Genomic DNA, 27667 nt, shown 5'->3' on the forward strand with positions numbered 1-27667 from the left:
GTTGCGGGGAGGGGGCATGCCTGTGGTATGAGGAAGTTCCAAGGCCTGGGACTGAACCTGAGCCACAGTAATGACATCAAGTCCTCAACCACAAGGCCAAGTGTGGAACTCTGAGTTTTCTATTTTTGAGGCTCATTCCTTTTTGAGTTTTGGGGAGCAAAAGCCAGTATAAAATAATTTATAAAAACAGAGGTACTTGTTATTAAATACAAATGCAGTTTCTAGTAAACAGAGGGGAAGAATGTCCTGTTCCTCACTAACCGTATGCTTCACTGAAACAACTGGTAGTATTTGATCAGGCAAAGAAAAATAATTTGCTTTAGCAAATTTTCCTGCAATTCTAACTTTTGTCTCTGTCATCTGAAAAATAATTTAGCACTAAAAAATTTAAAAAAAAAATCCAAGCATTTCATAGCATTAAACTCTTTAACACATGGCTAGGGACTGCCGTGAAATTCTCATTTTTTTAATATATATCTCATTTCTTTCTTGCAAATCTGAAATAAGTCTGTGGAACTTAAATCATTAATGATTTGCACTTAAAAAGATGTTCTGATTTTGGAGAAAGAAAGTAGATCTTACATTCTTTTCTATTTTAGAATGGTGGTGCCGTAGCAGTGGTTCTGGTGGTGGTGATTATTTTTTAGTAGCAACAGCAGGTGCTTTTCTCTCTTCTTTCCTTTCTTTTTTTACCAGACAACATTTCCTCTTTCGTGACAGCACTTGGTCAGGGGTGACATGGGTGTGATAATCAAATAGGTTTCATCATGCTCTTATTGGTGAAAACGGATTGTTCTGTGAAACAGTAGCAACTCTTATATTTTCATTGACTTTAATTACAGGAGTTAAAGCTATTCTGAAGTAGCCTAGCAACCAGAGAGTCAAGCTGGTAGATGGCTCCTTTTCCCCTTGGGTCCTTCTTCAGACCATGCTGCAAAGACTTTGACTATTCCCTCAGTGACTACTCTTCACATTATTTCATAGCAGTAATCACTTTTTCATAACTTTTTTTGTTTACATATTTATCTTTTTTTGGTCTTAAATCTGTTTTTCTGTTGTGATCCCTAATGGAATGTAAACTCTTTGAAAGCAGGCTCATTGTCTTTCTGGGTACATAGTCAGTACTCAGTGAATGTGAATATTTGTTGAATGAATGAATGGAAATTTAACCAGAATTGTAAGCTTTTATGTGCATTTTCTAAATGCACATAAATGCTAAATATGGTCATTTGCTTTTTTTTAACTGTTAGGTAGAACAGAGAAATGTGTTTTCTCCCCAAGTGGGAAGTCATTAGCTGCTGAATAGTCTACTGTTACTCCAGTATTATTGCTCTAGTATTACTCAAGTGTTACTACTCTAGTGTTCTAGTGTAAATATTTTCTAAGATTTAAAGCTGGTTTTTTTATTTTGCTTTTCTGGGGCTACATGTGCAGCTTATGGAAATTCCCAGGCTAAGGGTCTAATTGGAGTGGTAGCAACACCCAGATCCAAGCCATGTCTATGACTCAAACCACAGCTCACAGCAACACCAGATCCTTAACCCACTGAGCGAGGCCAGGGATGGAACCCATGTCCTCATGGATCCTAGTCACGTTTGTTACTGCTGAGTCACGATGGGAGCTCCTAAAGACGTTTTGAGTGGCAAGATACAGTACACTAATACTCAGATAGATGGAAGGCATCTCTTTGTCACTTAAGGTTCCAAATAAGAGAAAGCTACCAGGCAGAGCCGAAGAGAGAATTAACCTGGGAACAGAGCAACAGCAAGCTGATGAATGAGAGTTAGGGTAGAGTATGCTGGGTCTCATGGGCTCCCTGTGGACTGGCTAGTTTGAGTAGTTTTGGTGAGCTCTGGGGCTTGTGCATTGTCCCTGTCTGGCACCTGGTTCCAGGGCACTTAAGGCCATGGTAGGGGTTTGGCCTTAATCAGCCGTCTTTTTTTTTTTTTTTTTTTTGTCTTTTTGCCTTTTCTGGGGCTACTCCCACGGCATATGGAGGTTCCCAGGCTAGGGGTCTAATCGGAGCTGTAGCCACCGGCCTATGCCAGAGCCACAGCAACACGGGATCCGAGCCGCACCTGTGACCTACACCACAGCTCACAGCAATGCTGGATCCTTAACCCACTGAGCAAGGGCAGGGATTGAACCTGCAGCCTCATGGTTCCTAGTCGGATTCATTAACCACTGAGCAACTATGGGAACTCCAAGCTGTCTTTTTTAAGGGAACTGACCAGCCCCTCATCAGGGCCTCAAAACTGAGTTAAGAGAGCATTTAAAAATAAAAACAGCTTGATCACGTTGTGGTGCTCATCCATATGTAGCTGTAGATATCCTTCTGAAAATATACATACATTTACTTTTTACCAAACATTTAGAGAAATGGCATTAAGGAAATAATAGTGTTTGTATTGGTTTTCTGAATCTGAATATTTCCCTATTTATGACTGTTTAGCAAATTGTTTTCACATCATTTTGATCATGTGTGTTCATTAACACAAATGAACCAGTCTCTCTAATGGTCTCTTTAGCTCTCTCTCTCTCTCTCTCTCCCCCCTCTACTCGTATTTGTGTGTTGGAGTGTGTATGTGTGTGTGTGGTGGTGTACATATTCAAGTGAGAAAAGAAGCAGGTGACTGAATGCTTTTGGCTCTGTACTTTTTTCTTTTTTGTTTTTGTTTTTGTCTTTTTAGGGCCACACCCATGGCACATGGAAATTACCAGGCTAGGGCTTGAATTGGAGCCGTAGCCACCAGCCTACACCGTAGCCACAGCAATGCTGGATCTGAGCGGCATCTGTAACCTATGCCACAGCTTGCAGCAACACTGGATCCTTAACCCACTGAGCAAGGCCAGGAATCAAACCCGCATTCTCATGGATATTAGTCAGGTTCTTAACCTGCTGAGCCACAACGGGAACTCCTGGCTGTGCACTTTTTAAAAAAATTGTTATATAACTCATATGCCATAAAATTCCATTTTCAGGTGTGCAATTCAGTGCTTTTTCTTATATTCACAAGGTTGTGCAGCCATCCCACTGTCTAATTTCAGTATGTTCTCCCAAAGATCCTCTAAACCCTTTAGCTGTTACCTCCTCCTCCTCCCCGACCCCTGGCAACTTTCGCTCTAGTTTTGCCTGTTCCAGACGTTTCATCTAAATGGAATCCTATGCTCTGTGGCCTTTAGTGTCTTTCACTTAAATAGCATTATGTTCTCAATGTTCATTAATGTCTTAATATACATTAGTACTGCATTCCTTTTTATGACCAAATAATATTATGTGTGTGACACATCAGTTAATATCTGTTTTCTATTTATCAGTTGATGGATATTTGGGTTGTATCTGACTTTTGACTATTATGAATAATACTACTGTGAGTATTAATAAATGTGTCTTTGGGGAACATGTTTTTATTTCTCTTGAGTATACAACCAAGAATGAAATTACTTGGTCATTTGGTAATTATATGTTTAATTTTTGAGGAACTGTCAAACTGTTTTCCAAAGTGGTTGCACTGTTTATGCCCTCTTGATTTATTTATTTTGATTATTATAAAAATCCTCATGAGTTCAGTACTCATGTACCCTTTGATCCTACTGTATATAATTTTGTCATCATTTTTTACTTCTACCCTATTTAAACACACATACACACAGATACTTTTGCTGAAAGAGAAATTAAACTACATCTAAACTTTTCATCACAAAATGCAGCATGATATAATGGAAAACTGCCACATTAGGAGTGGAAAACCTGAGTTTTAATTCCATCTCTATGGTAGTTAGCTGTTTGAATTCAGACCAGGCACTGATCCGGTGAACTTTTCAGTTTCCTTATGTAAAATTGAAGGACTTGCGCCGAACATTCTAAAATCCGTTTATTCCAAACCTGTGACCAGAGCTTTTCCTTTTTCTTTGTCCTTTTGCTGTTACTCTTCTGTTGTCCTCAAACCATCCTTACTCCTCTGCTGGTTCACCATTACTGTTAGCACATCCAGCTCATCCCTCCCAGCTTAGGTCAAGGATACTTGTTTTACTGTCCATGAATACAAAGAGTTCCTATTTCCCACTGCCCTCCTAACAATAAGAGAATTCCAAAGAGTGGCTGAAAGCGGCATCAAAGCAGGGCTTTTGGTTGATGAGGGAGAATAGTTGGTCCTGACTGCCACGCACAGCCCCTTGGACTCTCCCACTTCTAGGGAGTCTCCGTGAGAAAAGAATTGAGCATCTGCGATCGGTAAGGTTAGTTGTTCAGTCAAAGTCTTTGTCTGCCTAAGAGTGAGTGATTGATGTGAACATGATTGGATTTCACAAGTCTGTTTTTTATTTGGTGAATTTAAAGTTTTCCTTTTTTGTCATGCACACACAAAAAAAGATACTCTCAAATTTGGGTTACTATCATTTTTATAGATTAAATATATAATCTTGAAACAGGCTATAAAGTGTAGTTTTTTATGCATTTAAAGAGACTTCATATTGTAAAACTGAATTTACTTTCTACCATGAAGAATCAAATGACAGGCTTCTTTTATATTGTTAAATGTTTAGGAGAATGTATTTTGCTTTAGAGAAATTATTATATATTGTCCTAAGTTCTTTGAAGACAGGATGTTCTTAAGGCTTTTTTCCTTATTTATTCAAAAATTTACTCATTAATTTATAATCATTTTCCTGGTAAAGTTTACAGTACCAAGTTTATAGTTTTAGGGTTTGAGCAAGGAGAAATTCTAGAAGGGGTCATTCTATCTAAGATCTTTAGTAAAACCTGAGAATAATTCTTAGGGCTAAACCAGTTCTTTTTAGCTGTACAAATCTGTGTTATTCTTCTAATGTAAAGATGCAATGTAAGCTTAGCCCTGTCTTTTATAACATTCATTTTCACATTCAGCATTTGACCGTTATGGGTAAGGCATTTTGGCAATGCATCATTCCATTTAAATATGAATAAGACACTTTAGTTATGCTACAACTGTTCATTGGCAGATATTTAACAGGCAGTATAAAATTTTCATTTGTTTTTTTATTTTGCTACATTTGTTCTAGGTTGGTTCTTACTTGAAATCTCCAAAATTCCCTATTTGGATTGTTGGCAGTGAAACTCACCTCACCGTATTTTTTGCCAAGGTAAGCTTGTTTATAGCAGGATTTTTTTTTTTTTCCCAAGTATGGCATCAGACAAACAAGTAATGTAAGTCTATATTTAATTTGGATATTTATATAGACTTAAGTGTATTTCCATTGAGGAGTGGATCATAATGTAAAAAATTAATTCTGAAGAACGTACTGTTGTACTGCTTTGGTTTTGGAATCATTTCAGTAAAATCTGTCCTGAATTAGTTATAATTTCTTTATCTTTTCCAACTTAGAACTTTGACTCTAGATTTTTTTCAAAAATCACTTGTGTTATGGTGACAATAACTCTAAAAATTTTGGGTGGTCTTTTATAGAGAGGATAAAAATCTAACGTCCATGGTATAAAATAATGTAACATTTTCTATGAAAACATTTTAAAATCTATTAATAATTCAATGGTATAGAAGACAGTCGCTCTTTAAAATAGGGTTTAATAATAGTCCTTTGACTTAGAATTGTCATCAGGTTTGAGTATAAAACATTTAGCAGTACCAAGTGCAGTTTAAATACCCAGTAAATCTTAGCTATTATCATCATCATCATCATCATTGCCATTTTCATTATTCTTGATGTGTTAAACATTTCTGGTATGCCTTACGTAGAGTTGCCAGATGTTAGACTAAAGGAAGAGAATGTATTATTATATTTTTGAAGTTGCTTAATGCTGTTGCACGGTCCTGACTCCTCAGCATGCTTTTTCAGCTTGTACTTGTAAAGTAAGTTTATTTGTATCTATGAGAAGTATGAATTGTATACATTGTTCTAAAGACTGGATTGACAGTTTTAACTTTTTTTGGATCCGTTTCATTATTTATTACTTTTATTGTGCTGGTAAATGTCCAGCTAGTGGATTTAGTGAAAGACACATACTTACCTTACCCGAGACAGGGAAAGCTGTAAAATGCAAGGACAGAACTTACTGATTTGTTATATTTCATCTGACAGCTTTTGCTGTTAATTTGCCCTCCTGAAGCAGAGAGGAAGAAGTTAAAAGCACATGAAAGCTACAGAAACTAAACAACTAATTCCTGAGTGAGGATTTCATCATTTGACTAATTTTTGTGTCAAGTGTTAAATATTGCCAGGAAAGGAAGTTAATTCCAATGCACACACCAAAAATGTATTTTCAAGCCAATTATTATTTTTATCACCAAGTCTATCCTTTAAAAGCATTAGGAAAACTAATTTTATAAAACTACCTAAGTACCAAATAGAAAGACAGTAAGATAAGAGTATTTTAAATCTTTAATTTCATGATTGATATTTAAGAAATGATTTTGTCGTCCAAACAGCAGAAGAGATTTTACAGATTGATACAAGCAACAGTGTCATTTGCACTGTGTAAATATATAATTATTAGGGCTTCAAGCATGGAAATGTTAGGAGTGTTGAGAGAGTCATGGGAGTGACACTTACCTTTCTATGAAATAGACATTTCTTGGCCTACCTGTTCTGGTATTCTTGGTTGTTCCCATAGCATTTGGTACATTGCCCTGTTGCATTTATCACATGACACACAGCTGCTATTTCCCAAGCCTTTTTTAGCATGGCCCAGGGTCAGCAGTGAGCCTGGTGTGGTGGGGCAGGGATTCTCATTCATCTTCGTATTCACAGACCTCAGGCATGCGCCCTGAAATGTTGAGCTGGAGCCAGGAAGTACATAGAAAAACAAAACCCCCCACTGCACCACATGTAGGCCTGACAAACCACACTCAGTGTACACCATGGGAGTCAGTCAAGGTTTTTAAATGTCTTCATTATTTGCATCCTTGAAGCTACTGATAATCCCGATAGGGGAGTGTGCACACATATGCAGTGATTATAGAAAAGTCTACATTCAAATTTTAGGTTCTTCAACTACTGTAAATCGTTTAAATGATACATCTCGAGGAGTTCCCTTGTGGCACACCAGGTTAAGGATTCAGCATTGTCATTGCTGTGGCATAAGTTCAGTCCCTGCCCCAGGAACTTCTGCTTGCCATGGGCACTGCCCCCAAAAAGAAAAAAACTCAAATACCTTCTTTTTCTTTGAGAACCCTTACATTTCCTACTAATTGTTGTTGTCTTGATACTTAGCTTTGTGTTTTCTGGATCTGGTATGTAGATACTGTGTGTGTACAATTTAGTGTAGGGAATAAAGCCTTCGCATGAAGTTTTCACAGTTGAGTTCCAGCGACTTATCTTCTAAAAATACTTTTTCATGACTCATTCTGAAACTTCTTAAAAGCATGGGTGCTTCCATTTCAGTGAGTTTTAGAGCATTTGAATTTGGATTACTGGAACAGTTTATCTTCAAAAAGAGTTACAAGTAAAGCACTTTTCCCTTTGAAATAAAGTATTATAAAGCTGGAAGAACACATAAATGGTAATTGATAATACTAGATAACATTTACTGAGATAATACTAGATAACATTTACTGGGTGCAATTTTAATTTTTTTTGAATGAAGTAGTATTTATGTAGTCTTTTCTATAAAGAAAATACTGTAAATTTTTCTGTTCTTTACAAAGATCTATTAGTTGGTTGTTCTTCAATATTTATATATTTGAGCAAGTAATTTTGACTGTGGGTTTGTTTTTGTTATTCTTCTTGATTTTTGCTTGATTTGTTTTGGTGGGTTTGTTCACATTTATGATCCTGACTTGAAATTAACAACACCATTCTGCCTCCCACCCCACCACCCCCAGGAGCTTAATTAACTGTTGATATCATTTTCTGTAAAACTAGTGTGTTTTTCTGGTTGTGTATTTCATGTGCTGACTTCTTTGTAGTGATTTTTCTTTGAAAAAATACGTTTTAAGGTCACAGTTTTCAGGGCAGTCTATAATTTAGCATTTGTAAAATGCCTTTGATGGAGTTCTCATCGTGGCTCAGTGGAAACAAATCAAACTAGTATCCACAAGAACGTGGGTTCGATCCTTAGCCTCACACAGTGGGTTAAGGATCTGGCGTTGCCATGAGCTGTGGTATAGGTAGCAGATCTGGCATGGCTGTGGCTGTGGTGTAGGCTGGCAGATACAGCTCCGACTGGACCTGTAGCTTGGGAACTTCCATATGCCATGAGTGTGGCCTTAAAAAGGCCAAAAAAAAAAAAAAAAAAAAAAAGGAAGAAGGAAGGAAGGGAGGAAGGAAAGAAGAAAAAGAAAAGCAGCAGGCCAGAAGGCTTTTTCATGCCCTTATACACTAGAGGCAATGGTAGTTCAAGTCTCTTTATTTCTGTTTATGTCCATTTGTTGTGTATTTACAGGGCCTATAATGTGCGCCTGGCATTATGCTGGGTGCCGTAAATGCAGTGATGAGCAAAAATAGACGAGGCTCCTGTTTTTCTGAAGGGTGCGTTCTAATGGGGGAGGCCTTAATCGAAGAATCACACAAAATGACAGCTGTGATGAGTGCTAACAAAGCACGGGTCTGTAAAGCTGTAAGTAAGATGAGCGTTTCCCTAAAGAATTGATATCGAAAGTGAGCACCGAGGCCTCGTCAGTAAGATTAAACTATGGGAAGAGGGGGTAAAAAGGCCACTCCCTACAAAGGAAGTAGCTGGAGCAAGCAAGCAGCTGCAGAAGAAAGGGCTGTGGTGTGAACCAGTGAAAGAGCAGAGCAGGAGACTGGAGACCTGGAGGCTGTGCGGGAACGGGATGAGGCTGCAAAGGGAGGCAGCACATTCAACTCTTCTAAGCCTAACGACAGCCACTGGACTTGAAAATCTCTGGTGGGAGCGGTTAGGGGGAGGTGGGAAGGACGGGAAGTGGACTAAAATTGCCTTTTGAAAGATCTGTCTGGCTAATTGTGGAAAACAGACATAGAAGGATGCCCTAGGGGCTGGATCAGCTGGCCAACAAGTATTCCTGGTAATCACAGAGTGTCATTTGATCCAGGGTGATGGTGGTGGGAGACGGAAGTACAACCGACCCTTGAACAACACAGTTATGAACTGAGCAGGTCCACCTACACATGGACGTTTTTCAGTAGTGAATGCTTAGTGCTGGACAATCCCAGTTGGTTGAGTGCCCATTGAGCCTGTGGATGCAGAACCACAGATATAGAGGAACTGTCGACACAGGGCCGACTATACACGATGCAGATTTTTGATCTTGCTGAGGGTCGGTGCCCCCAACATCTTCATTGTTCAAGGGTCAGCTATATATTAATTTAAGAGATTCATTCCTGGGTTAAACTGACAGGAGTTGGTGATAGGTCGACTTGGATAGATGAGGGGTGAGCAGTCTAACCAGATGATTAGATCTTAGACCCTCAGAAAGAGCTCAGGAGTTTTGCTCCTGTTGATGGTGGCTGCCCATTACTAAAGCACTTTATTTTTCTTCAGCCAAATTGACCAAGGTCAAAAAGAAGGATGAAGATACTGCAGTTTGGGGTTTCTCATTGTGGCTTGGTAGTAACGAATCCGACCGGTATCCATGGGGACGTGGGTTTGATCCCTGGCCTTGCTCAGTGGGTTAAGGATCCGGCATTGCTATGAGCTGTAGTGTAGGTCACAGACGTGGCTTGGATCCTTGGATGCTGTGGCTGTGGCATAGGCCGGCAGCTGCAGCTCTGATTTGACTGCTAGCCTGGGAGCCTCCACATGCCATGGGTTTGGCACTAAAAAAGACATAATAAAATAAAATACTGCATTTTGGTGCATCTCACTGAAATGGCCCTGCCAAGTAACATAGTGTGGTTTACCGGTCCTGCCCACACAAACAAAACTTTTTAATTTTTCATGTATTAGCAAACCACCCAGGGTCACCAGACAGTTGAGTGATGCTTACGTGAAAAACAGAAATCAGGGCAGATGGGGAAAGGAACTCAAAAAAGTTGACAGTGTAGGATAGTGTAGTGATCAAAAGACAACTTCAAAAAGCTGTAAAAGTGATTATACCCATGAAACTGTGGAGGCCATGGGAAAAGAATATTTGAAGGGCAAAAGAGAAACTGAAAATTTACTGAAAGACAGATCAGATTCTCTCTCCTAGGTCACTGAAATAGCGTTCTAACTCATGACCATGCTGTGCCCTTCATGTATCTTCTCAATTCAGCAGCTAAAATGAGCCCATTAAACGTAAGTCATTTCATGTCATCAGCTCCCTTTCCACTAAGAGGAAAAAACCTCGTAGTCCCTACCTTGAGTCATCAGATTCCCTGTGACCCTCAGACTTCATTTTCTCCTGCCCTCCCCACAGAGAGCACTGTCCTGCTTCCATAGTGGCCTTTCCTCTGCCTCCTGCTCTTTCCTTTTAGCATCTTTTGTCACATGTCTGTGTAGAAGTCCTTCCTTCCCTCAGGTCCTCATCCAAGTGTCACCTCCTTCCCTGGCCACTCCTTCTAGAATCTCAACCCCTCTCCCTTCCCCCTTTTCATTAACATTCTGTTGCTCACTCTCAAAAAAATAGATTTTTTAACTGAGGCATATTTCACATAAAACTAACCATTTTCTTTTTTTTAAGTTTTATTTTTTTACATTACTCAATGAATTTATTACAGTTATAGTTGTACAATGATCATCACAACCCAACTTTATAGCATTTCCATCCCAAACGCCCACAGACTTTGAAAAATTTATGGTTTCCAAATGAGACAGATTGGGGTGTGGGGGGATCTGCTGGGGGTTTGGGATGCAACACTAACCATTTTCAAGTGAACAATTTAGTGGCACTTAGTACATTCACAGTGTCGTATAACCACCACCTATATCTAGTTCCAAAACATACTCATCACCCCAAAATAAAACCTCCTATTCAGGAATTCCCATGTGGCGAAGCGGGTTAAGAATCCGGCATTGTCACTGCAACAGTTTGGTTGCTGCTGTGGCACAGGTCCAGTCCCTGGCCTGGGAACTTCCTCATGCCGTGGATGCTGCCAAAGAAATATGTAAATATATCCATTCAGCAGTTACTTCCCATACTCTTCAGGGCCCTGGCAACCAGCAATTTGCTTTCAATCTCTATGGATTTATCTATACTGGATGTTTCATATAAATGGAATCATACAACATGTCATTTTTTGTGTCTGGGTTCTTTGAAGATAAAGTTTTTGAGGTTCATCCTCATTGTAGCATGTACAAGTGCTTCATTTCTTTTTTCCGGCTGAATGATGTCACAGTGTATGCGTTTCACACAGTTCATTCCCTCATCAGTGGCGTGTTTCCACTTCGAGGCTGTTGTGAACAGTGCTGCTGTGAACATCTACACAGGCCCTTATTTAAGCCTCTCTTTTCAGTTCTTTGGGGAAGTTAGGTATGTACCTAGAACTGGAATTGCTGGGTCACACGGCGATTTTACGTTTCGCTTTTTGGGGAACTGCCACGGCAACGTTATCATTTTACATTTGCACCAGCAGTAAACAAGCGTTCCCAATTTTCCACCCCTTTGCCAAAACTTGCTATTGTCCTATTATTATTGCCATCCTAGTGGATATTAAGTGGTCACTGTGATCTTGATTTACATTTCCCCAGTGACTAACGATGTTAATCATCTTTTTATGTGCCTTTTGGCCATTTGTATATCTTCTTTGGAGAACTGTCTGTTCAGGTCCCTTGCCTACTTTTGAATTTGGTTGTTTTTCTTTTTACTGAATTGTAAAATGTTTTAATATATTCTGGCTCTCAGGCATATTCTCTATATTGTACTTATTTTGTTCTGTGTATTGTCTATTTCACTAATAAGCTCTATAACAGCAGGATTTTTGTCTCTTTTGTCTCCTGCGTTACCTAACACCTAGAACAGTGTCAGGCACGCGTTCATGTTGTATAAATTTTTATTGAACATATAAATTGGAAGAAAACACCAAAAATTTGTTTCACATTGTGATATAACCATGTTGATACTTGAGGAAGAGGGGAAAGGGGCTTAAGTGTGCTAAATTGCCTTTGATCATAAAAATTCAGTAGATCCCTAAGCTTATAAGCCAAAAAACAACAGTTAATGCATGCCGTATCATGTGTGGAGGTAAAAACAGAAGAACCTCCTTTTATTCTTCTATCTGATCAATTTAAATACACATGCATACACAGATTCTTTTTCCAGTTAGTGAATAAAAACAACTTTGATGAGTATTTATAAATAAACATTGTCACATTATATACTCCATCATGTTTAAGATTTGTGTTCACGGTTTGAGGTGGATAAGAAAATTGTTTTTCTTCAGTGAAATAACTTCTTAACTATCTGTTGTGGCTTTTCATTTTTTGATGAACAGTTTATTTTTTGGATTCTAAGTAATTACTGTTTTTAAAAAGAGGTATGTGATTTTTTTAATTTATTTTTTATTAGGCTATCGTTGATGTACACATTGAGTCAATTTCTGCTTTACAGCATAGTGACTCAGACATACATATATGCATTCTTTTTCTCATATTAGCTTTCATTTTGGTCTATCCCAAGAGACTGGATATATTCCCTGAACTATACAGTAGGACCTCATTGCTTATCCCTTCTAAATGTAATAGTTTGCATTTGCCAACCACAGACTCCCCATCCATCCCACTTCTTCCCCCTCCCCCTTGGCAGCCAAATCTGTTCTCTCTGTCTGTGAGTCTGTTTCTGTTCTGTAGATAGGTTCAGTTGTGCCATATTTTGGATTCCACATGTAAGTGATATCATATGGTATTTGTCTTTTTCTTTCTGACTTACTTCACTTAGTATGAGAGTCTCTAGTTGCCTCCATCTAGTTGTTGCAATGGCATTATTTTGTTCTTTGTGGCTGGGTAATATTCCATTGTATATATATGTACCACATCTTCTTAATCCATTTATCTGTCAATGGACATTTAGGTTGTTTCCATGTCTTGACTATTATGAATAGTGCTGCCATGAATATAGGGGTGCATGTATCATTTTGAATGAAGGCTTTGTCCAGATATATATGCCCAAGAGTGGGATTGTTGAATCATGTGGTGGTTCTATATTTAGTTTTCTGAGGAACCCCCATACTGTTTTCCAGAGCACTTGAACCAACTTACATGCCCACTAACAGTGAAGGAGGGTTCCCTTTTCTCCACACCCTCTCCAGCATTTGTTATTTATAGATGTTTTAAGGATAGCCATTCTGACCAGTGCGAGGTGGTACCTCATTGTGGTTTTGATTTGCATTTCTCTGTTAGTGAGGTTGAGCGTAAATTTGTGATTAAGTTTTAGTGCCAACCTGTTTAATAAAATCACTTGATACTGGAGATGTCCAGTGGCCCAGGACTTATTTTTATTTCATTAGAACCCTCTTCCCAACCCATGGAGAATCACTGAACACATTTGGTAGGATTGGAGGAGATTTTTCGTAATTCAGTTTTATTTGAAAATCAATAATAAAAATAGATAACCTTTGTGAACAGGTGGTAAAACTTTAAATTGATCATTTATATCCATCTTTAATCTTCAAGTTTTTTAATTTTGACCCTCTGCCATGTTTTAGACATAATTTTACTTTCCATCTAATATAGACAGGGTCACCTTTTTTTATCTTAACATCTGTGTCTGTGAAACAATAGAAATGATACTGTACTCTGATTATCTTAGAGAATGTGGTTGAAAAAAATGTATAGCTTGCTATCCTCTGTCAATAGGAGTTTTATACTAAATATTGAGGGACAACAGCATGGAATCTAACTGCAAGGACCTTTTAGGAACTCAGAGGCATCAAGCAGCAGGGGTCCCACAGAAGCTTCTATAAGGTGTTGAAATGCAGTACATAAATGGACTTTTTCAAAGAAGGAAACAGTTTCTTTTAAGCAGGAAGGAGAGTTTTCCAATTAGGTTCCTGAGCCACGGCAGAATAAAACCTTGGGATCGGTACATTGTGAGAGCCTAGGCTCTGTGGGCATAGGCAGTGTATTCAGACATCATACCATGGTGCTTTTGATGTCTTAGCTGCAAACTTGCAAATCTCCTGCACAGGTAAAAGGAATGACTTTGAATAGCAGATACTTAAAGAATTTAGGACATATGTTTTAAAATTATTTATCTTTTTGAGCAGTTTTCCTTAACTTCAAAAGAAAAAATAAAGCAGTGTAATATTTGTTTTAATGATACATTAATTAAATCTTTTCTTTTATAAACCAGGCCTTTTCATGCTCATGTTAATATACTTTAAAGGCCCAAATATTGCCCAATAGAATATTTGGACATTTGTTCCATTACCTTTTTTTTTTCTTCTTTAACCATCATTTTTCCTTTTGACTCTTAGACTTCCTTTTTATATTTGGGTTCTAAGATTAAGTTATTTGGGTCACTTTCATAATTTCCTCTTGATTTGGAACTAATTATGAAACTAATGTTCAGTGTGAATTCAAGATGAGGGCTTTGCATTTGAAAATATAAATATGATACTTAAGTATTATATAGAATTATGCATATACAGTGATAAAATAAATTTTTATCATCTTTGTTTTTATTGTGCATTTAAATCTGGGATAGCAGCTGCCGATCCAACATAAAAATAGTTCAAATCTACCTGTAACATCTAGTTTCATCTTCAGAAGATCAGTGATTAATTTGCTTGGTAATCCATTTGAGACTTTTGAAATTGGGAAGATGCATTTTACATTCCCTTTTGTCTCTTTTATGGTTATAAAAGGACTCATTGTATGGGTGTGCAGAGTGTCACCTTTGACCTTTCCTATGATAAAGCAGTTTTCCTTTCAGGTAAGAACACATGAAAATACATTTCTGTTTAAATGCAAAGTATGTAGAGAAACTGAATTTAATGCAAAGGAGAAACAAAACATTGAACTGTTCCTGTACCAGCTGCCAATTCTTACAGTGGTATCTGTTACTGGGAATCTAGGTAGAATTCTTTCCACAGAGCAAGCTCCTTTTGTGTATTACTCTTTGGTGTAACATTAGCAGGACTACATTACAGTTAGAGCCCTTTTTTAGGGTTTTTAAAAGTTGGACAGTTCTACTTTACCATTAATACATTTCTCTAGACGTATTAACACAGTTTTAAGGAAAAGAAGTAAGATGATGCTTTATAGATACTGTTTGTTATAAAGAAGATTCACTTCTGTGTATCTTTAATTACTGGGAAAAAGTCTTAGGACTGGAATGTAATTCGCGGTTGGGCATTTTGTAATGGGGTTTTCCTATGTATTAATGCAGTGTGGTCATCCTGTCCATTTATCCTAAGTAAATTTTAGAGTTCACATATTTGTTTAAATTTCAAGCCTTATCTCCTACAGAAAGGGATTGAATTTAAGAGCTAAGGTATTAATTTTTTTTAGTTTAAATCATAACTTGTCATGTTTCTATATTGGTTTTTAGGAATTTTTTTCTTCTCTTAGTTATCTCAGTCATGTCAGTGATGTCACTCAGCCTACCGAAACTAATCCCTCTTTCCATTTAAATTTCTTATAATTTTTTGTTAACAATAGAACCCAAATAATTGTTCAAATAAGACAAAGTATCACTGAGAAGCCTAAAGGCATTCTCTTATAAGTCAGGTCCATGTGTTTAGAATCAGCACTGAGAAGTCCGCACCTCTACCCATCTGTCTAGAATTGATGAAAATAATTGTAGCAAATAGAGTTGACTGCAGAAAAGGTCTTACAGCACATATTTAATGTATAATAGTAAGTGTTAAGAAATTTGTGTTTTTGCTTGTTTATTTTTCTGTGCTTTTGTTTATGTTGTCTTCTGCCCAGAATGTGATCAAAATCCTGCTCAACATTCATGGTCCAGTCTTGCCATCTTTTGTGTTATGACTGCTGATTCTCTTTCTCCCTTGATGCTCCTATAATTTCCTTTCTACATTCTTGTATCTATGATACTTCCTGATTTATCTGCTTTCCCAAGTCCCAAGTAGAACAAACATTATTTAGTATTGTGCTAAATACTGTTGAAATGCAGAGATTCATATACATTGTAATAGTTTGCTACTTACTTTTACTGAATGTTTCCTATGTGTCAGGCTCTAAGTATCTCACATTCATTTCTTATTCAATCCTCATTACAACCCTGTGAAGTCAGTATTTTCATCTATATTTTATAGTTTGGGGCCAGTGAAAAATAACACCTCCTGGCTAAAGCAAGGATTCTGACTTCTGAGGTTTTAACTAATGTCTGTCCTTTAGGAAAAAAAAAGAAAAGACACGAAAATTTTTACAGTAGAGTGAAATAGAGACTGATAGAGGGGAGACAGAGGTTCAGAGGAGATGATACTTGAATTAGAGGACATGGTATATATTAGATGTATAAAAAGAGGGCTAATTTCTAGGCTTGTGAAAAAGATGAAGCAAAAAGGCAAGAGACGTGGATGTGAAACTTCATGCTGTGTTTGGAGAACAGTAGTTGGTTCGGTATGGCCGAAATGTACTTGTTGCACTAGGAGACTGAGATGCAAGCAGAGGTTGGGATCAGATATAGTACCAGCTGCAAGAATTGTCTCTTCCCAGACCATCTTCATTACACCATATTTACATTCTTATCTTGATGGGAAAGGCTAAGCATGAGTGTCCAAGGTTTGAATGAAAAGTGTCTTCATGGACGTAAAACAGCCTCCTTAATTGAACAGTAAGAATTTCCGTATGAAGCTGTAATAAAACTTGAGTATTAGAAATTGGATACTATGACTCTTTTCCACGGTCAAACTTTTTTAAAAGTGTAGAAAAGGCCTTTGTATTAATCCAAGCCCTCTAAGCTCAGAGGACTCGTGGTGTGTGGACTCCAATTTCCATCATCTTTTTAGGCCTCCATTTTCATAGGAAGTCTGTACGTGCAGAGAGTCCCCTGTGTGCAGCTTGTGTTGCTAAAATCAATGTTGATGGGTGGCGTGAGGGAATGGAAGAGGGAGAAGTAGGTCGAGTGTGAAGAGGAAGAGCAAATACTGTACACGTGGGCAAGCAGACTAAACCTGGGGTACACGATTAGGGTTCAGTTCCTTTGGCCAGCTTTCTGAAGTCACAGAAACAACCCTAAAACTTAAACGACTTACACAGTTGTGTTCAAGAAGGGGGCAGTGAGAGCAGTGCGCCCCAGGTAGGAGAGATGTTTGACCACTGAAGTGGTTCAGAACTGCTTGCGTACGATGATGATAAAGGGGACTTTCACAGAGTCAGTGTTATTATATTTAAACTCTGCATACAGAGCACCCTCTGTTTGCCGGTGCTGGAGCACACTGTTCCCACCACACCCATCTCCCCAAACACACACCCCAGTGCTCCTTTTGCTCTTTTGTTTTTGTCTTTTTAGGGCCACACCCATGGCATATGGAGGTTCCCAGGCCAGGGGTCAGGTCAGAGTTGTAGTTGCGGCCTACACCACAGCCACAGCAATGCCAGATCCAAGCCACATCTGCAACCTACACCACCGCTCATAGCAATGCCGTATCCTCAACCCAGAGAGCAAGGTCAGGGATCGAACCTGCCTCTTCATGGATACTAGTTGGGTTCGTTAACCACTGAGCCATGACAGGAACTCCTCCTTTCGCTCTTAATCTTAATGTTGGCTGCACGTACCTTCTGTGCGCCTCCTTCTTCTATGGAGCAGCCTCTGTCAGGATGGCCTGTTTGCTCAGCAGAGGGAGAAGATGCCAGGCAAAACCACAGATGGCACTTAGGGTTTCTTCTAGGAGCTCTCAGGATGTCACTTCTGCTTCTATTTCTCTGGCCAAACCTGATGTCACTGGGGCCAGGAAGTAGGCCCCTCCCACAGAGAGGTACTGTGGGTCCCATAGCAACAAGCAGAGGTGACAGCTTACAGGGAAGTAAAAGGAATTGAGAACAGCAGTACCATCAACCACCATGGGTTACCATGTGTCCAGGTGACTTAACAGAGTTTTAATTAGTGTCAAGGACACAAGGAGTCTTTGCCTAGAAATAAAGAGGAACTTTTTGACTATCAGATTGATTTTTGCCCAGGTGATTATAAAATATTAACATCTAACATTTAAAAAGTCAGATAATCATTTCTCTTGAATCCTGTAGGTGTTCATACCTAGAGAGAATTGGCTTATGTTAGCTGTTTGCTTAATGAAATAGTGGTTAAAAGTGAAGACATTTCTTGGCCCAGTTCTTCAGAGTAAACAAGAGAACCCAGAAGGTGATTCTAAGTGCATAGGAGAGAGTGGACACCTTAGGCCTGAGGGGTGAATTCTCTGGCAGAAACTGGTAGAGAAAGGCTGGGGTTGGGGGGATCATAAAGTGAGTTGTGCAGTTATGGCAATAAAGAGAAAGAAAAAGAAGTCCAGTGGCTAATAGTAATAACTGTAATAGTTACGGCAAATCACATCTATTGGAGACTGCTCCTCCTACTGCCTTCTTTCGTTTACCCGGTTAGAGTGCATGTTTTTGTCCAGAAAGAACCTCACAGGGCTTTGCGGTATGTTCCCTACCCTGACTTCTCTGCTGACCCAGCACGGAGCCAGGTCACCCCCCCAGGGCTGTTGTGGAGATAGCTGGGACTTCTGCCCATTGTTTGGGAAAGATGGAAAAGTAAGAAAAAAGACCACTGTCCTACCTGCTTCCAGTTGATGGCAGTCACTGATTACTGTTTCTGACATTGACACTGAAGAACATTATGTACTTGAGAACATTTGAGAATTTTAAATGTTTCCAAAGTTGTTTACCTAAGTATTGTTAATGAATGAAGAGTCAATATGAAGCATACAATAAAGTGATTTTAAAGTGAAATTTTACTTACAGCTTAAAGGGAAATTATATACCAGTTAACTTCATTTTTTTTTTGAAGGACTCTTAGTAGCTCTAAAAAATATCTGCGAGCTATGATGTAATTTATATGTGTGTGATCGTTCTTGAACTTAGGTAACTCTCAGAGGTTCTTTGATTACTCATGACAACAGATTGCTCCTGATAATAATGAAAGGTACAGTGAGTAAGCTTTAAAGACCTTTTCCGTAATGAATTACATACTTATACCTACCTAACAAACTAAACACAAGCATTTCTTATATTTCAGTAGGTGTTCAGAAGGACAGCTAGCATTACAACATTTAAAAGGTTTATGGTGTACAGATAGAACGACATGAAAATGAGGTATTTGTTTCATGACTCTGGGAAATTAGATAGTCCCATTACAGCTTGGGGTTTTTTGGTTCCCTTCCCTTCTGTACCATTTTGCCATTAAGGAAAGTTGGGTGAAGCTAGATAATTTTAAAAGCTGTATTGTTTAGCCTTCCCTGTTGACCAGTAAATTGGCTAAGAAGGGGTTGTTTGCTCCAACATTCCTTTGATAAAAGCATCTGATTATACTTGACTAATGTAGAGAGCTACTTTTAGAGTAAAAATAATGTTGATGATAAATCAGAGTTTTAAAATATAGCTAACTACCACTAGCAAGAGAATCTAAAAACAAGAGTCGAATATTTAGATTCTCTTGCTAGTGGGGGAGGGAGGGTACGTGAAAGTGTTTCAGGTGCAGTACACGTTGAAATTTTCTCCTGACTGCTACAGCTAGAGACGACAAAAAGAAAATGCTTATGCAAGTATTGTTGCTGACTGGAGTAACTTGGAATTACATCTTTGGAATCTATTTATTTATATAACTCAATAGTTTTTTTAAAAAGAATGTTTATTACAGTATAGTTGATATATAATGTTCTGTTAATTTCTGCCGAACAGCAAAGTGACCCAGTTTTATATATATATATATATATGTGTGTGTGTGTGTGTGTGTATATTCTTTCTTGCATATATATATATTCTTTCTTTCATATTATCTTCCAGCATGTTCTGTCACAAGTGAATGGATATAGTTCCCTGTGCTATACAGCAGGACCTCATTGCTTGCCCACTCTAAACGTAACAGTTTGCATTTACTAACCCGGAACGGAACTCCCAGTCCATTCCTCTCCCTCCCACTCCCCCTCCTCCTCGGCAACCACAGGTCTGTTCCCATGCCTATGCATCTTTTTCTGTTCTGAAGATAGGTTCATTTCTGCCATACTTTAGACCCTGCATATAAGTGATATCATATGGTATTTGTCTTTTTCTTTCTAACTTATTTCACTTAGTATGAGAATCTCTAGTTCCATCCATGTTGCTGCAAATGGCATTATTTCACTCTTTTTCATAGCCAAGTGGTATTCCAGTGTATATATATACCACATCTCCTTAATCCGTTCATCTCTTGATGGACATTTTGGTTGTTTCCATGTCTTGGCTATAGTGAATAGTGCTGCAGTGAACATAGGTGTGCACATATCTTTTTGAATGAAAGTTCTGTCCAAATATATGCCCAGGAGTGGGATTACTGGATCACATGGTAATTCTATATTTAGTTTCCTGAGGTACCTCCATACTGTTCTCCATAGTGGCTGTACCAGTTTACATTCCTACCAACAGTGTGGGGAGGTTTCCTTTTCTCCACACCCTCTCCAGCATTTGTGTAACTCACTTTTTGAGGGTGAGACATTAATGTATGTTTGAATTTTATTTTAGAAGTAAATTTTTCCTAAGATAATTTTAACCACATTCATGGAAATAAGGATATAGGAACATCTTTTTCTCTCTTTCCCATTAGATTGTGACTTTAAATGTATAGAACAGGTGTTTATCTCCTCTAATAGACTTGACAGTATTCAAAACATTATGGGTGTCTGGATAGTTTTATGGGAAAATATATTAAAGATGTAATCTAAAAGCTATTGCCATATTAAGTTTTGGAAATGGAAAATCTAAGAGTGGAATCCTCTTCTTCATATTGTTCTTCACACTTAACATAGTTTTTAACTAAGAGTACTGTTTTACATTATCCTTTCTAGTTAAACCATTCCCTTTATGTGCAGTGAGAAAAATTTGGCACTGATATCACACTAAAATATTTTGTCTTAAGTTTATAAAGGACTCTTTCTCAATTAATGGAATTCTGTACTTGCTGTTCAGACTTACTATGCAAAATATGAAATATATTTAATATTAATGTGATGCCAAACTTACTACATTCTACTCCAGATATTTAAACTGGGGACCTTATTCAGAAGTGTTTAAGTTAAATAAGGCAGTAGAGGTCCCATCATGGCTCAGCAGTAACGAACCTGACTAGGATCCCATGAGGATGCGGGTTTGATCCTTGGCCTTGCTCAGGATCCAGTGTTGTCGTGAGCTGTGGTGTAGGTCACAGACATGGCTCAAATCTGGTGTTGCTGTGGCTAGGCTGGCAGTTGTAGCTCTGATTCAGCCCCCAGCTAGGGAACTTCCATATGCTGCAGGTGCACCCCTAAAAAGCCCCCCCAAAAAACAAAAAGTACAAATGAGTGTTGGAATTTGTAATTTAAAATCAGCCTGAACAGTTAAAAGGAGTTGAGCATGAAGCACTTTAATGGGAATAGAAGGTGGTTTTGTAACTTCCTGATTTCATCCCTAAACATTTTTTCGTTTTGTTGGGTTTTTTTCATTTTATTATTATTATTTTTAATAGCTATTTCCCCAATACAATTTTTTTTCTACTGTACAGCATGGTGGCCCAGTTACACATACATGTGCACATTCTATTTTTGCACATTTTCATGCTCCATCCTAAGTGACTAGACAGAGTTCCCAGTGCTACACAGCAGGATCTCATTACTAATCCATTCCAAAGGCAATAGTTTGCATCTGTTAACCCCAAGCTCCCCAACCACCCCACCTCCTCCCCTCCCCCTTGACAACCACAAGTCTATTCTACAAGTCCATGATTTTCTTTTCTAATATAAGGCACAAATGAACCTTTTCATCCATAAACATTTTAAACATTATATAAATTTAAATAAGCTTTAACTGAAAGGTTTTTTTTATGGTAATCTAAAAAAGCAATGTAAACACTCAAAATAAGCAATCAGTTTAGAAGACTGGCTTTGATTTGTGGTTGAAAAACTTTTGGAATGTTTTCATTAAAATTTACTGTGGGTTTTTTTTTTTTTTCTTTTTTTGGCCTCCCCCCCCTTATATAAACACATCTTAAAATAAGTGGTATAAGAACAGTTAATTCCTAAGGAGTTTAGCAGATTAGCTATGAGTCTATCACTAAGACCAAAGAAACAAAACAAAATTTTTGTTTTCTTTTTCTTTTCAGCCACACTTGCAGCATGTGGAAGCTCCCAGGCCAGGGATTGAATCCGAGGCGCAACTGTGACCTGCGCCACAGCTGTGGCAATTCCAGATCCTTAACGCACTGCACCAGGCTAGGGATTGAGTTCCACCACAGCAGGAACTCCACAGTTTTTTCTTAATTATTCAAGACACAGTTTGCTTTATTGTAATGACAGTTACAATTGATGGCTTTATTATGTGGAACCTGACTGCTAAACCACTGGGTTGTATCTTGAATGAAAAAAAGGAATTTTTGTGTAGGTAGTTTACGTCTGGGTTTTTTTGTTGTTTCCTCACAAAGAGGGTTCTGAGATACGTTTTCACCCGTTTAAACTTTAAGCAGCACATTCTATAAATTACTTTTTGGAAGCACTCTATTCTGAAGTCTTCGAAGTAACTGCTTTCACCCTTTTCCGTATCTTAGCTGGCAGGCTCTGCAGCCTTGCTCTCCTCTAGTGCTCAGCGCCAGTTCCTGCTGGCCTATGCGAAGCCTACTACTGGCACACACTGGGTGTTGATAGCATGCCAGGCAGTCAGCCAGCATGTGGTCTGCTTGAGTGTTGAATAGTCACCTCTGAATTCAGAACATTCAAAATTAATTCATTCTTCATCAAAGCCGATTCCCCTGCCCACCTACTGCTTTTCTTTCACAGTTCTCAGTCCTGTGTAACACCTTCAGTTCCTCTTGAGCTATGCTAGCTAATTCACATCTTTCTGCCTTTCATAATCCTATTCCTGCCAGCTAGAATTCCCTGTCTTCTTTTCTCTCTCCGCTGAAAGTCAAAGTATCTCTTTGTCCAACCTACTCAGGTGATTAAGACATCATCACATGCCCATATCTGTCAAAAGAAGGCATGTCTAATAAGTGTCAGAGCATTTGGGGGGAAAATGTAATATATTCTCTAAATCATCAGTCGGCAAACTGTAGCCCACAGGGCAAATCAAACCCCAGCACCTGTTTTGTGAAATATTTATTGGAACACATCCATGCATATTTGTTTATGTATTGTGTTATGTTGCTGTTCATGTGTTGTATTATCTTGCTACCATATGGCCTGCAACACCTAAAATAGTTACTTCCTGGCCCATTACAGAAAAAATTTGCCAACCCTTACTCTAAATGAACATTTGTTAAACCAGAGTACACCAGGAATTTTTGCCCAGTCTTCAGCTGATCTTTCTATGTCAGGCCAAGCCTATTCAAGCAAGAATTAACAACACATTTTCTAAAGCCTGAATTTTGTGCATGTTCATAACCAGAGGCAAGAGATAGGCAGTGAACAGTTCCTTAGGTCTACTTTCTTTCCACATTAGCACAGTATATTTTTTTATTTGTAGCATTTGAAACTTAGAGACGAGGCATCAGGTAGTTCATGTTAAGTTCTTTTTGTATTCTTATATTTTCTGAAATCTTTAACGCCAGAGAATTTGATGCAGACCTTTTTCTAGGACTAAAACTGGAATCATCCTTGTTCCCCCAACTTTATAAACAGTGGTAATTTCCTAAAACTTCACTTTGTAGGAAGATAAATGTCATGCTTCAGTTGTAGTCTCTGCCACCTCTCCCCCCCAAAAGACTCTTTTTGACCACGGAAAACTATTTCCTTTCCTTCTATTTAGAGCAGTTTTAATTAACATTTAGAAAATTTAAAACTCATTTCAAACTTTTCCTCATCACTTACTGGTAACAAAGTTGAAATGCAGCAGATAGTGAAGAAAAAGAAGGACTGTACCTTCACCTTGTGGCCCCAGATGTTCCCCCCTTGTGTAGAATCTCACCACCAGCCATACCCGTCCTCCTCAGCCAGAATTTCAGTGACAGTGGCTCACCCGCGAATTCCAATAGCCAGTCTGAAGGGAAAAACAGAAAAAGAAAGAAGAGTCAGAAATAGTTAAGGGGGCTACAACTTATTCTGGAACACATGTAGAAATGTTTACAAATAAGGTTTAGGAGAGGTAAAAGAAGTTAAGGAACATTAATAATGGTAGTTCCAATGTTAACAATTGCTCCCTAAATGTGAGAGCGACACCGCAGTCCTAGCTTTGACATAATGGTGATTATAGAGCCAAGGCTCTGCTGGTGCTAGAGAGAAAAAGGAAAGTGTTTTTGGAAATACTGTTCAAAAGCAGGCTAAGGGAACAAATTTAACTCAAGAATCCAGCGATATCTACCAAAATTACAAATGCCATCTCCCTTTGGCCCAGAAGTCCTACTCTGGAACTCCGTCCTACAGGTACAACTGTTCATGTATGAAATTACATGTTCAGGTTTGTTTGGTGCAGTTTTGTTTATAATAGTAAAAGACACAGTCCAAGGATGCAGCTATGAAGGACTGGACCATAAAACCAGAAAACCATCGAAAGTTCCACCAGAGGAAAACATGTCCTTTAACATGCATAGTGTTTATAAAATAATATTGAAAATGCAGGAAAAGGAGGCCCTAAAAGTTACTATAACTGTAGTTCATTGATAGCATGCTTTTTTTTTTTCTCCCCAGGATATGGCTTTAGTTGCCCCTGAGGCTCCTTCAGAACAAGCCAGAAGAGTGTTTCAAACTTATGATCCAGAAGGTAAGCGATTTTTATTTTTATTAACATTGACTCTGTGATTTGTATTGTTATATATTTGAAATATATTGATACTTAATTCCTGAGTTTTATTTTAAAGAGTTACTGGATTAATGAATGAAATGTAGCTCGCATTTCTTGAAAATTTTAAATAGGAACTGGTGAAAGTGGGAACCAAAAAAAAATTGAGTACTCCAGTGATCTTCACATTTTCAAATTTTTACATGGTATAAGGTTTTGTCATGTTTCTTGAGGTACTAAAGTTAGGGTTACTTGAATCTTTTTTTTTTTTTTTGCTTTTTAGGGCCACTCCTGTGGCATATGGAAGTTCCCTGCTAGGGGTCGAATTGGAGCTACAGCTGCCGGCATACACCACAGCAGCACTGGATCCGAGCTGCATCTGTGACCTACACCACAGCTCATGGCAGCACCAAATCCTTACCCCACTGAGTGAAGCCAGGATTTGAACCCACATCCTCATGGATACTATTCTGGTTGGTTTCCTTGGAACCACCACAGGAACTCCAGGTTACTTGAATCTTGATCTCTGAAGCCGTTTAACAGGGAAAGACACCACCTCGGAATAAGCTCTTTGAAAAATCATTTCTTTATTTATGTATTCGAATGAATAAATGTTCTATTTCTTTTTTAAAAATTGAGTTATAATTGGCATACAATATTCTCTAAGGTATACAACATGTTACTTTGATATATTTATACATTGCAAAATGATTATTACATCAGTGTTAGATAACACCTCTATCACATCACACAGTTAAGCATTAAGATCTAGTCTTTTAACAGCTTTGAAGTTTATAATACAGTATTTTTGACTCATAATCACCATGCTATTCATTAGTTCTCCAGAACTTAGTTATCTGCTAGTTGCAAGTTTCTGCCCTTAAACATGCTTTAGGTATGTGATGAATTAAATAGACTTGCAGGTTCATCACCATTGATAGCGTTGCCTCTATGAGACTGCATTTTCAGGGTTCTAAATAGGTCACTTATTAATGATCTTTGGAGACATATACCTGATTTATAAGTGGGGGCTGTCTCAAAGTAATAATGTTTTCTGGTCTTTGCATGATGTATCACACTTTATAAAGCAGTTTACCTGCATGGTCTCATTAGAAGTTTACTATAAACCTAGGAGGCAGGCAGGGATTTCCAGCACCATTTTGTTCTTAAGAAACCGAATGTTGTGACAGTTTAAGTCAATTCATCAGAGCTGCGTTAACCTTGTTGTGAGAACAGAGACCAGATTCGAAGGGTTCTTCCAGAATGTCAGGCAGTCTTTCCCCTTCTCTCTATACCAATTATCTTTTTTAAGAAAACCGAAGTCATTAAGAGGTATTTTTTAACCTCTTTGTCTACTTTTAACTATTTTTAATTTATTGGAACAAGGATATATTTGCTGTCATTCCCATTGAGCAGTTAGAATAATCTCCATTTCTGAGTCTTTATGATCTTGGGAACTTAATTATTTTGATGCCAAGCATATATATAAGTTCAAAAATATATTTTTAACTATTAACTTCTTCTTTGTAATACTGCCCAAATTTAATATCAGCAGGACCTTGACATATTTTGCCTCTAATTACATGGTTCACTTTAATGAGTAATCCCAACTTTAGAAATGAAAATAAACACTAGTATGTGTGCTCAGATCCTAAAGAGAATCAGATACTGAACCCATAAAAAGGGTGACATATGGGCTTTAGCAAAGGTCCATAGGTTTGTTTTCTGGGGGTTTGTTTTGGGAGGGTAATTTTTTATATCCCTTTTGTGGGGGCACGTGTTTGGATATTTGGTTTGTATTCAAGTACATGTTGTATAGGAATTTTTAAAAATAGCAATAATAGTGTAGAGATGGAGGGAAATTGATCAGTGTGATCAAAGATCCTGAACAAGAGAGGAATTTTAAAGTTATTTTAAAGTGCCTCCAGGTGTTCTCAGAAAATGGCTTTCCAAATTGCTGAAAGCATTCCAGTGACTGTCAGACAACCTAGATTTAAATCCAGCCTCATTATTGTGTATATGTTGGACAAGTTCCTAACCTCAGTTTTCTCAGTTGTAAGATGGACTATATCTACTTTATATCATCATTCATGTATTCAATAAACTGACATATTGTTGTTGTTTTAAAAAGGAAAAATCCCAAACTATGTAGCATAGAGCTAATACTCCAAAGAACTAAATTCTACATAGATTGTTTTTGAAAAATTTTGCATCACACATAATGGGTTTTGTTTTCTTCTTTGCCTCTCTCTTGCTCTCTTTCTTCTCCTGGCCCCTTTATAGCATTCTTCAATTCTGTTTGGGCGAGGGATTTATATTTTGATTTTTAAAAGCCCTTGTATTTTTCGTTTGTTTTTTGGTTGCTAAAATGTATTGACAGCGTATTTTGTCTTTAATCTTTAAGAATAATTTCATTTATAGTTTAGTAGACACCAATTCTTAGACATTATCTAGAAATTGCCTATCATTTAATTCAGTCTTTTCTCAACCTTTTAAATAACATTTTCTTCTCTCTATCCTTGCCTCCCTTCCCATCACTGCCATTCTCCTGTGTTCCATTGACACCTCTGTTTCTTTCATGCTGCCATAGCTCTTCTGTACTCCACCCATATTTTATTGGTTTAGCACCTTCCCCATCACGTAATTGAAGGGGTCCTACAGGGACAAGCCCCCTAAGTTAAAACTCCTCATTTCTTTGTGAACTTCTTATGTCAATTCACAGGGCTGTTTTTGGTTGAACCACAGTTCTGGAACAGAGTGGTTTGTTTAAATGTGAAGTTCGGATTAGCTTGAGTAAGTAAATGTAAGAAAGGTTTTTGAGCAGTTACTTGTGTCCAGCCCCATGTTGGGCCCTGGGGTTACGGAATCCCTGCTTCCCTGCCACCCAGAGTCCAAGAGGAAAGCTACAGGAGACTCAGGCAAGACCAGGCAGGC

At 38.1% G+C, this 27667-nt stretch overlaps 1 protein-coding gene and 1 long non-coding RNA gene across 10 annotated transcripts in view; both read left to right on the plus strand.

Annotated features, from left to right (window-relative positions):
* The window catches only part of MINDY3 (MINDY lysine 48 deubiquitinase 3), an 82584-nt gene that overhangs the window by 42439 nt on the left and 12478 nt on the right, over positions 1-27667 (plus strand). For all 9 annotated transcript variants that reach the window (XR_014817890.1, XR_299132.4, XR_014817891.1 and 6 more), the window contains 2 exons: positions 5041-5121; positions 24643-24715. Coding sequence is in view for 5 of the 9 variants with exons in the window: in XM_084980217.1 (XP_084836343.1) it covers positions 5041-5121; positions 24643-24715 (154 nt within the window). In the remaining 4 variants the exon portion in view is untranslated. The remainder of the gene's footprint in view (positions 1-5040; positions 5122-24642; positions 24716-27667) is intronic.
* Positions 8407-16207, plus strand: LOC146399513 (uncharacterized). Its single transcript, XR_014817937.1, has 2 exons — positions 8407-8992; positions 10314-16207. It is a non-coding gene; the product is annotated as an uncharacterized LOC146399513 (long non-coding RNA).

Source organism: Sus scrofa, chromosome 10 (genome assembly GCF_054392235.1).
Source record: "Sus scrofa isolate SSC_HxYL_T2T_F1_AM1 chromosome 10, Sscrofa_HxYL_maternal_Yorkshire_Landrace_v2.0, whole genome shotgun sequence".
Taxonomy (NCBI): domain Eukaryota; kingdom Metazoa; phylum Chordata; class Mammalia; order Artiodactyla; family Suidae; genus Sus; species Sus scrofa.